We start from the raw sequence: 11,758 nt of genomic DNA, 5'->3' as shown, positions 1-11,758 counted from the left end.
GACTCTATGCTTTCCAAAGCAAAAGCAAGGTGAGGAACTAGAATCAGCTATAAAAATAATGTCATCAGTTCATCAGAAAGTGAGAATGAATCAGCTAGTTTGTTTCTAATCCCCACATAGCCAGGCATTAAAACACAGCATAAAGTGGTCTTAATGGAACCCAGGATTTGGACTAACGTCTTTGTTTTAAAGACATACAATTACAGTTGAATTCCAAAAATGTTCCACTATAGCCATGGAGGAAATCCAGTCTGATCAAAATGTCACCATCCTATACAATGAGTAGAGCAATGGTTTACCAGCTAAAGAGTGTGAGATGATGAATGTGAACGTTTAAAAGGTACATACAGGGCCATACTGCCATCCAAGTTCAATTTTATTCATGACCCAAAGTTCATGGATGTTCTCTGCTAATTTTTCTCTAATTCTTTCCAGGTGAGGAGGTAATACAATCTAAAGAGGTAAGAAAGAGACATGATCAAATAAATTGCGCTACTATACCATCCAGATATGTACTTTCACAACCAACTTTATTAGTATATCTAATTAGAATAAAATAAGTTAGGCATAATAAGGATCATACATTTTTTACTGATTAAACTAAATCAGAAGTTCTTTGCACTTTAATCTTTACATTTATGTAAGGGTAACCAGGGAAAACAAATAGCATTAATTGTATTGATATTTATATATTTTTATGAATATATATAAATAATCTGTTTTCTTCCAAAAATGACAGGCCAAGCTCTCTTCAAAATCACTTAGGTTCTCATACTTTGGTGATGTTTCATTTTTCAGTGAACTGGATAAGATATAGTAGTTGAGAAATGTAGAAGTATAAAGTCTCAACAGCTTACATGTTACAAAAACACTTCTTTATCTTTATCATCTTCCTACAGCTAACATTTGGAGGACATACCAAGGTCAGAGCAGGACTGGAAACATTCCTATGAATTTCAACAGGAATAAAAACAACCACTTCAACAGTGAAAAACAAAAATAAAACAATTTTGTTTTGTAGTTACTGGGACAGATTGAAACACTTTTTTTGTGGGGGGGGATCACAAAAGTTTCTAAATTATTATTCCTTAAGGAAAAATAAAGCTGCAAAAGAAGCAAATTGTTAATGCAAGTTTTATGTATATCATTTGCTGTCAAGAGCGAGATAACTGAGAACAGAATTAATCTTAAAATCCCAGTAAAGAAAGATTACTGAACCTGTTTCACTCAGTGCATTTACATGCACTATTAATGTGCCTGAATAAACCGCGGCACTGTTTGCGCCGGACCGTATTGCTTCCAGGCGCAGCCCCAGCTGGCAAGGGACCCAGGAGTTCAACCTGCCAGCCTGAGGCAGCTCCACCCTAGATAAACATGCTGTGGAGGGTCTGACTGGCATGAGAGTAATACAGTGAGGAGCTAGCTGGCAGACACTTTAGCACCCTCATGCCCCAGCCAGCCCTGATCACAGTCTACGCTTGCATTTTGGCAGTCAATAACTCCACCACAGGAAAGTACTTGTCCCAGACACTACTATCTGTTACAGTAGAACTTAAATTACTACCACTCAAAGATGGGAGTGGGCCAGGGAGGTTACAAAGATTGCACCATGGCACATCTGACTGATTAAAGCTCAAGCAAAGCTTTATTGGCTACACACAGCAAACCAACAATGGGCGCCTATACATGTGATGGACACCTCTCCAATGCATGCTAATTAGCATGCAAAACAGGTATTTGAGCCAATCTGGGGGTCATCTAGAAGATTCTGGGAGTTGTCTACTCATGTTGAGTAGCTGCAATGTATTTTCCTCTACACAATCCCTTCCTTAACAGCTAGGAGACAACTCTCTGTTGCTGTCAAGTCTATCCTGTATTGAAGTTAATTTGTTTATTACAGCCTAATAATAGTGCATGTGTAGACAGTGACACTTTACTATGGAGCACTGCAGGGCAGGGCTGTACTGCTACCCTGTGTATCCACAAGTGGCAGATAGTGGAATGACCCTCAGAGAAGGTTACCTGTGAAATAAGCAGAGGTAACTCTAACAAATTAGCAGTCATGGACCAAGCAGTGGCAGCACCACCAAGATGTGGTTAGGACAGTAGATGGCAATGCTTTCCCTCCTGAAAAACCACATATATCCTTTGACAGTGCTATGACATGGCAAGCACAGGTCCCCACTAACATAAGCCTGCCCAGTCCCCAGCCACAGGTCTACAAGTCCTCAACAGCAGAGCAGGCTGAAGGAGATGTTACAAGCTCAATAGCTGTGAAGGTGGATGAAGGCAACAGAATGAGTTTTGTTGGTCTCATTGCCATTGGATCAGGGTCCCATTCTGTCAAGAGCCATGTGGAAGCTGATGGGCAGCAGTGTTCTACGATAAAAGAAGTCATGCAGAGGCATCTTCCATGAAAACAGCTTTGGAAAACTATTGTCCTGGACTGTGAGAGATTGCCAAAGAAACTGCAGAGCTAATTAGTGAAGTCCACAGTTAAGTGCGTGTGTAGAAGTCCCCGCTGAGTCTAACAAGGTCTCCAGCCTTTACATTTAAAATTCTACAGCAATAAACAGTTCAATAATGACATAGCGGCAACTGCTGAAATGACACAACTAACTCAGACCTAGTTGACATGAAGTATGAAATAAAACAAGCATTTACCTGAAGATGTGGAATGAACTGTACCAAACACAGCGTAGAAGGCAATAATATATGAGCAACAACTGACTAAGGCACTAGCCTGTGGCACCAACTTAGGAGGGACACAAGAATGGCAACCAGTGCCCCTGCTGACCCAACTGCAGCAGCCAGCCAAGCTCCTGTTACCCAGAACACCAACCCTGGCTGTTACAACTTTACCAGAAGGAAAACCCACAAGTTTAAGACAAGGTGCAAGCTTAATAAATTTAAATCTAACAAAACTGTGTGCAAAGTCTGCAACTGAGCAAGAATGCAAATATTTAAATCTTTTACCTGACTAGTATCTACAGGAATTGGTGTGAAGGCTGCTTGTGACAGAGAGATGGTTGGACCCAACAGGTCTCTTGTGCCATTGCGGTCTTGTTTGTATTCTCGGCTCTGTTCTACTTTTAGCTTCTCTTTTGGCAGAACAGCTTCAAAGCAAGGAGCATACCCAGGTGGAGGGAGGAATTTGAATTCTCCATGGCGGCCTCCAAGTAGGAAACGTACCCTATTAAGAACAGAAACAATATATGCAATCACAACCCAAAAGGTACAAATATATGGCTAGCCTTTTTTTCCTCAGCAACAAACTAAATGTTGCATTACATTATTTCCTTTTTAAATGTATCTTAACAATTAGCGTTGGAATGTTGGAGGAAAGGGGGATCAAAGGGACAGGGGATGCTTCACTATGCAAAACTAACCGCATCTTTACTGAATGATTTTAGAGAGATGGGGAATGATGCCAAGGAATTAGACAATAACTTCTTTTCATCCAGAAATGGAGAAAGAAAATATAATCAAATAAGCCCAACCCCAACTTTTGAACCCCCTGAATTCTGGGAGATTTGATAAAATTAAACCTAAAAGCTCAGTAAAATATTCTTTGCTCTCTCCAATAGCCTATGTATCCTTCCAGGACACAATAAAAAGAGCTCTCATTTTATTATTTATATTAAGGGTTTTCTAATATAACAAAAATGTGGAATAACCCATGTTTATTCTAAGTTAAATAATGCAAGTCCCATGCACAGATGCTCATAAAACAATAATGATGAATCTGAGAAATTAACTTCATATCAAGTTTTCTGGCAAGGGCAAAACTTAGCCATATTCTAGAAAAACTAGAATATCTTTGATGTCATAGAATTTTATCTATTCTAGTTTTAACATGGCCTTCACTATTGTAGTAGCTAAATACCTTTTAGAAGTGCATTTAACATTGTGTCTCAACTTCCTCAAAAATGTTGTTTTATCTGCATCTTAAAGAAAAATTGGAGTACAATAATATATATCTATCTTATCAATTCTGTATAGTGTTTATATTATCAAAGGAAGTTTGAAGTAGTCCATTTGACATCTGAAATGAAGGATGGTACATTTTCTGAAAGTTTTAATTCATATTGGAAACTGGCTAACGTGGTCCCAATTTTCAAGAAGGGGAGGAAGGAGGACCCTAGTAACTATAGGCCTGTAAGCCTCACCTTGGTGCTCGGGAAGATCTTGGAGAGAATCATCAAGGAGCACATCTGTGGGGGGCCTGCAGGGGAGATCATGCTCAGGGGCAACCAGCTTGGGTTCATCAAAGGCAGGTCCTGCCTTACGAACCTGATTGCCTTTTATGACCAAGTAACTAAATCCTTGGGTGATGGTGTCGCTGTGGACGTAGTCTTTCTAGACTGTAAGAAGGCCTTTGACATTGTCTCTCACCCCATCCTCATCAATAAATTAAGCGACTGTGGCATTGATGCCTACAAAGTTGGATGGGTAAAAAATTGGCTGATGGGGAGCACCCAGAGAGTAGTGGTGGACGGGTTGTACTCTACCTGGTGAGATGTGAGAAGTGGGGTACCCCAGGGCTCGGTCCTTGGGCCCACACTGTTTAACATCTTCATCAGCAACTTGGACGAGGGGGTAGAAAGTACACTGTCTAAGTTTGCTGATGACACTAAGATGTGGGGGGGAGGCGGACACACTTGAAGGGAGAGAGAGGCTGCAAATAGATTAAGACAGACTACAAAAGTGGGCAGACGAGCATAGGATGGGGTTCAATGTAGACAAATGTAGCGTGCTGCACCTGGAGAGAAGGGATCCACAGCATACATACAAGCTGGGGAGTTCCCCTCTTGAAAGCACAGAGGCAGAAAGGGATCTTGGAGTCATTATTGACTCCAAGATGAACATGAGCCGCCAATGCCAGACTGCAGCCAGCAAGGCCAGCCATACCTTGTCATGCATCCAAAGGTGCACCTCAAGCCAGTCCAGAGAGGTGATACTCCCCCTCTATGCGACTTTGGTCAGGCTGCAGTTGGAGTACTGCGTCCAGTACTGGGCACCGCACTTCAAAAAGGATGTGGCCAGCCTAGAGAAGGTTCAGAGGAGGGCCACCCGCTTGGTGAGAGGGCAGCAGGACAGGCCCTATGAGGAGAGACTGAGGGACCTGAACCTGTTCAGCCTCAGCAAGAGGAGGCTGAGGGGGGACCTGGTGGCTGCCTACAAACTCATCAGGGGACATCAACAGCAAATAGGCAGAGCCCTTTTCTCCCCAGCACCATCTGGGGTGACAAGGAACAGTGGTAATAAGCTGATGGAGAATAGGTTTAGGTTAGAGATCAGGAGGCAATATTTTACAGTTAGGGTGGCCAAAATCTGGAACCAACTTCCCAGGGAAGTGGTCCTCGTCCCTACCTTGGGCAAATTCAAGAGGAGGTTGGATGATCACCTGTCTGGGGTCTGGTGAACCCAGCATTCATTCCTGCCTGTGGCAGGGGGTCAGGCTAGATGATCTATTCAGGTCCCTGCTGACCCTAGCTACTATGAAACTATATCAGTGTTTGTTCCATATTCTAGGAGTGACCCCTTCCCACCCCCCCAAAAGCTGGTCTTTTGCATAGATAGCCTTTATATTTACAGTAGATAGTTACACTCTATGTAGGTAGTAGGCCCACTAAGAGCAGTCCTTACCTCTAAGTGCTAGTATTATTTTCAATTTACAGTCCAAATCATTCATTTTTTGATGGAGAGGACTGAAACCTTGAGTTTGATATCATTCTATGGCATTTTGGTATAGTTAGCACACTGGGTAGTCCAGGATAAAGAGCAGTCCAGGATAAAAAGAGACAGGCTACTGCATTTTGTACTAACTGAAGTTTCCCGGGGACCCACAGCTTTCTTTATATGCATTTAGGGCATTTATTTATATAAATATATAAATGCATTTTTCTTTCTTTATATGCATTTGTGCTCCAGCAGTTGGGATGGGGGTGCTCTTAATTAGAGTATCTCTGAGAGCTGCTCTAATTAAAGTGCCTGGAGCATCATGGGTATCAGAGTCCCTGTGCTGAAAAATGGTGGTGGGCATCGAACATGCTTTAGTTAAAGCAACCCCACCACCATTTTTCAGTGTGGGGACACTGATACACATGATGCTGGAGTCTGCTGGACTGTGGTAATGACAATGCACCAACAGACTTGATTAACTGAATAATTACAGCTCCGATGTGCCGTAATTACAGTGCATCGGAGCAGCTTCGCTGCACATCTATAGGCGCCCTTAGAGAGCATTGCTGTGGTAGAGTAAGAAGAAAATTCCAAGGCCAGACCAGCAACTACCAGAGTAAAAATTAACCTTAGATGACAGAGCATGTTACTTGAAGATGCTATTATATGAAAATTCGGCATTAGCAAGAAATCCCAGACACCGCTAAACTGCTGATTAATTGACCAGTTGTAAAATGTGCATTTTTAATTAATACAGACTGGACTGAGGAAGATGTATTATTTATTGGGCATGTGTTCACATTACAGATTTTTATTTAAGTAACATTTATTTATTTAATTTAAAGTAAAATTAAATTTGGTTCAAAGGTTGGTCAGACAATGAATGGTACTAAGATGTACTGATGACTCAAAAGGAGAGGAAAAAGTTTGCAAACCTTACACTGCATATACCACTGTAATATCTGAAGATATTAGTATTCTGAAAAATAAGAGACAGATGATCTCCTCAGGAGTCCCCTTGTTATTTGTCCATAGAATAGGCAATGTGCCAAGAAGGCAGAGTTCATTCAAAAAAGGGAAATGAGTGTGAAGGCATTAAGGGAATAATTCAATATGTTTACTGGAAATACAGACTAAAGAAAACTGTAATTGATGCTAACTTTATTCCTGCAGAGAAGCTGACAACTGGAAAGAAGAGCCCATCTATGTTGAAATTCTCAAACATTCCTTGAACTGGCTGACCATTAATCCGGAATGAGATGCTTGGGGCACTCAGATCTAAGCAGCAGCTGACCACATCATCAGTTTTTAGCAGATGCTGATTGGGAGAATTTACTGTCCGGGCTACACAACCTATGGAAGAAAGGAGAAATATTCAGAACAATTAGAGAGACCCATATTGAAAAAGTAGTTTCACAAAAGCCAGAATAAGATAAATATATGAGAGTGCATGGAGTTATAGACACCTGTACTAGAATGTCGAATCATTAATTTTAAGTTTTAATAAGATGCAGATGAAAACATAATAGGATCTATATAAACACTGGCAACGTATAGGGGGTGCACCCCCTGAGCTTGGCAGTGCACCCCTGCAAAAAGGCACCACTGGCAGCACCTGTGGATGGTAGGGCTGTGTAAAGCGTCAGTCCCTGATTCAATTTGGCAGAGATTTGGCCCAATTTGGTGGCCAAATCTCTAAATCGAATCAGAGAACCCTTTAATCTCACCAAATCAATTCGGAGACATTTGGATAGATTCAGCGATTCAAACATAGAGACAGCTTTAAATGTTTTTTCTACATACCTCTAGGTAGCAGGGGCTCTGAATGCTGTGGTGCTTGGGCAGATGCAGTGTTCCACAGAAGCACGGGAGGCCTACCTAAAGCGCTCGGCAGCAGACCAGAAATGGACCAGAAGCACTTCCAGTCCGCTGCCTGGTCCACTGGGAAGCATGCAGGGGGGCCCCCCAGCTTGGTAACTTGTTCCTCCTGGGTCTGGGGGGCCCCCAGGGTCCCCCCATGGCTGATCGCTGGGCTGGGAGAACACAGGGGGGCCCCCCAGCACACTCCCTGGCAGACCCAGAAGTGGACTGGAAGTACTTTTGGTCCTCTCACTTCCGGGTTCACTGCTGAGCACACTGGAGAGCCCCACCATGCTTCTGTGGGATGCCCCAGGTGCCCCAACATGGCAGCAATCACAAGCAGTGCTGCTACCTGAAGGTATATAGAAAAAAAAATGTAAAGCTGTGCCAGTGTCCGAATCACTGGTTAGAATCTTACATGGGCTTTCTTACAATGACTAGACTACTAGTATAAATTTCCAGTGCTGACTACCAAACAGTTTAGAAATATAGAGACCTCAAATGATCATTAAGACCTTCCCTTAATATTGCATACTGTTTAAATATTGTTTGAAAATTTCATCTTTTTTATTTAGGAACAAGTCTGAAATTTTGCTTTGACTTCCCTTTTAATGTACTTATCCATTTTTCTTTTCTTTCATGATATGTCAGTATTCTTACATGTTTAATCGCATAAAAATTATGAAAACAGAAAAATGTATAAATTGGAAATCAACATGAACAATATTTTCCCAAACTAAAGCTTACATAGTTTTACTTTGAATCAGTTTCCCTCGTGGGAACTTCAATACTAATGATATTTTATAAAAGATTTAAATTTTGAAGAAACCAGCATTTCTGTTGAAAAAACATTGTTGACATTTTCAAAAGCCTCTACTCCCTAATGTCCCAGCAGCCCCCAGAGAACATTCACTGAAAGGACAGCTATCAAGAGGGTTGGTTTTACAAATGCATATTCTTTTATTTTTCTTTTTACTGGTTCCACACAGAAATAATCATTTTTACATAAAGTTATCACATTTTATATAAAATTAGAAAATGATGTTTAGTTTAATCAACAAAATAATTATCACTAATATTATTCTGCTATCACCAACCCCTATAATACATTGTGGAATGTAACCTATCAAAACGTTCAAGAAGGGAAGGTTTCATTGTCCAAGGTAAGGGTAAACTTGTTCATTGCAGAGTGTTTTGAAAATACAGAACATTAAGTACAATATTAAAGGCCAAATCATCAGATCCTCCCACAGGTTCTGGACTATGGTACTACTCCCTGATTCAAGGTGTCATAATCAAGCCTTATGCACACAGTGTAAGTAGTAATAGAAATCAACAAGCACTTTCTCACCATACCTATTTGTGTTACTTTTCCCTGACTTTCATTAACCCTGAAAACTGTTGTTCTCCTTCCCATTTATAGCATGGATTGTATTACATTTCTTATACAATTTCAGATTCTTAAGGAAAGCTATCTACAGAAGAACGTGAAAGTAGGAAAAACATGTTCTGACACTTAATTTACAATAGAAGATACAAGAAAAAAAACCATGAAAGAAGTAAAGAACTTCTGAAATGGCTCCTAAAATTCTAAAATGAGTTAGCAGTGCTAAAGTGATGTTCTGGCTGTGATGGTACATGAAGTATATGAGAGGCAAGAGTTTTTGTGAGCAATATCTTTTAGTGGAAAAACTGCATGGGTGGGATAGATTTGACAAGCTTTCAGGTATAACAGTACCCTCCCTCAAGTCTAAAATGGGTTGTATGTTACGGACAGAATATCTGTTGTTTTACTATGAGAGCCATCTTTCATGTTTTTCAAGGACTCTATTTTTTCTACCTTTTCAAAAGGACAGATGAAAATGAATATAAACCTGATGGCCAATAAATATTACTTTTAGATTATAATATTCAGATTCTTATCTTTTCAGAAAATATATCTTCTCCGTACCTCAAAGGGATAGAAAATGTTCCCTAAATTCCACCACACACATGCTCAGGACACCATTAACTGCTACTACCCAGTGAAGTTTAGAGCACCCTACCACAGTTTTTAATTCCTATGGGAATGCACCAAAACCAGACCCCAGATCCTGGGAGTCATGATCAGCTCTCCATAATTATACTTCTCTACTTTGCCCAGCAGAGAGTCTGCCCTTAAAAATCCAGATGGTCAGCTGTCATGACTTTTTGCAAACCATTATCTTTATTAATTGTAAGTAGGCAATACCTGCTAAACAGAACCCCAGTTAGCAGAAATAATGACCCACCAAAGAAAAACATTTCTTCAGTCCCTCCCCCTCCAAAGGACTTGAATTCAAGAGTGGGGTTCACTTCTGAATTCCCAGCTACAGAGCCCCATTGGAGCCATGTGTTGGCCGCATGGAGACAAACAACGGCTACTCTAACCCTGTGCCACTGCTGCCTGTCTTGCTACCACTGGTGGGTCCAGCTCTGGCCTGGTGGCCTGGATGGGTTTGTCACCCTGTGTTTAGTAAAGATCAAGGGGTTCGGGTTTTTTTGTTGTTTTTAGTTTTGGAGGGACTTGGGGGCTCTGTTTTGTTTACAGAGTGTGAGGTTAAACATTTCCCAACAGGTTTACTAGTGGCTACATGTTTAAGGGATGATACTGCTGGAGTTTTGGGGGGGGGGGTTTATACAGACATTCTGAATCATCTTTGGACTTTAAAAACAAAAAACAAAAACAAAAAAAAAGGATTTTTTTCCCTCGTCATGACAAAGGGCAGCTTCAGTTAATGTATCTTTATTGAAATAATTCATTGCACCACTCTGCTTTGTGACTAGCAGAGATCCTGGTTTTCTCTGATTTAAAAAAAATCCCCAATTTTCAGTTTAAAAAAAGTAACCCAAAATCCACATTTTTCCTTGATTAAAGTGAAACACCACTAATATACAAAACACCATTAACATATATTAGTGGTGTTTCATTTTAATCACAGGAAAATGTGGATTTTGGGTTACTTTTTTCAAACTGAAAATTGGGGATTTTTTTTAAATTGGAGAAAAGTAGGATCCCTGGTGATTAGACTTCGTCAAAAATATATACATGCCTATTCAGGTAATATATCCAGTATGAGACAGTCTCCTCGGTGCAGAGAAAGATGCATAACATGATGAACCATCTGGGCTGGTTAGTGATGGTTACTCAGGGACCTGTGAGTGTAACTTGATTACATTAAATATGGGCAAAGAAAACAGACCAAACCAATAATTAAACATACAAAAGTAAGAGCTTCAAAATGGCCAGTTTCCCTGAATGAGGAATATTCTGAGTGATAATGACAAAGGAGAAAATTTTAGACAAAATATGAAAAAGTGGAAGTTCTTCTTTAAAAAAAAAGAGATAGAGTTTACTAGATAGCCAAAAAGCCAGTATTTCATAACCAGGAAAAAATAATTGGGTTCAGAAATGAAAGTAATCATGAGAAAGATACAATTTTACCTCAGTATCCAGAGCTGATAGGACTAATACATGAATACTGCAAGCAGTTCTGGTGACTATATTTTTAAAAGGTTGTTTTAAAAAAAGAGGGTGCTGAAGTCACCCACCAAAACTATTGCAGAGCTAGAGAAAATACCTGAAAATGAAAGGCTAGAAAAGCTAAAGATGCTTATTGTTGCTGGGCAGAGCAACTTGCTGGGTGCTTGCCTAGAGTGAAGGGTGATTCCCACCCAAAATGGCCTCAGCCCATGAGAGGAAGTAGCCTGGGAAGGGCTGGTGACAGACAGAACTCACCTGCAGGTGCTGGCGCTGAAGCACAAGAGCAGTGCACGGCGCTGTCACACTGCTTTAAAGTACATACTCCCCGTGCATAGGAGGACACTATACAGAAGGCATGCCTGGAAATACAGAGAAGCTGGGCGCTGGAGGCAGCAAAAGACAGCGGGGTGTCAGAGCGGGATGGAGACAGCCTAGAGAATCCCCTTGACTCTGACCTGGCCAATAGCCTGAGCTACCAAGCCAGGTGAAGATAGCAGAGGAGAGACCTCTAACTCCAATAAGCTTGGAAGTAAGAAGCTCTGGGGTCCGACAGGGGAGTCGATCGAGGGAGAACTCAGAGGAGTTCTCATTCACAAGGCACATTAGCCTGAAGAGCTAAGGTGACAGTGGTATCACAGAGTAGTGAGGAGCAGCCTAGAGCAGAAGTGTGAATGTGAACCCTGCATAGTGCCAGACCAAGGGCACGGCAGA

At 41.1% G+C, this 11,758-nt stretch overlaps 1 protein-coding gene and 1 long non-coding RNA gene across 18 annotated transcripts in view; one reads left to right on the top strand and one right to left on the bottom strand.

Moving 5' to 3' along the window:
- LOC112551665 overlaps window positions 1–6,988 on the top strand; it is a 32,877-nt gene extending 25,889 nt beyond the window's left edge. The window contains exons 2-3 of the long non-coding RNA XR_003095963.1: window positions 3,112–3,235; window positions 6,859–6,988. This is a non-coding gene — a long non-coding RNA (uncharacterized LOC112551665). The remainder of the gene's footprint in view (window positions 1–3,111; window positions 3,236–6,858) is intronic.
- The window catches only part of RYR2 (ryanodine receptor 2), an 847,904-nt gene that overhangs the window by 391,729 nt on the left and 444,417 nt on the right, over window positions 1–11,758 (bottom strand). For all 17 annotated transcript variants that reach the window (XR_003095960.1, XM_025213656.1, XM_025213760.1 and 14 more), the window contains 3 exons: window positions 6,846–7,038; window positions 2,977–3,193; window positions 349–453 (listed from right to left, as the gene is read on the bottom strand). Coding sequence is in view for 16 of the 17 variants with exons in the window: in XM_025213656.1 (XP_025069441.1) it covers window positions 349–453; window positions 2,977–3,193; window positions 6,846–7,038 (515 nt within the window). In the remaining variant the exon portion in view is untranslated. The remainder of the gene's footprint in view (window positions 1–348; window positions 454–2,976; window positions 3,194–6,845; window positions 7,039–11,758) is intronic.

This window comes from Alligator sinensis, unplaced genomic scaffold (genome assembly GCF_000455745.1).
Source record: "Alligator sinensis unplaced genomic scaffold, ASM45574v1 scaffold93_2, whole genome shotgun sequence".
Taxonomy (NCBI): Eukaryota; Metazoa; Chordata; order Crocodylia; family Alligatoridae; genus Alligator; species Alligator sinensis.
Note: the sequence above shows the minus strand (reverse complement) of the source record. Positions and strands in the feature narration are given on the sequence as shown.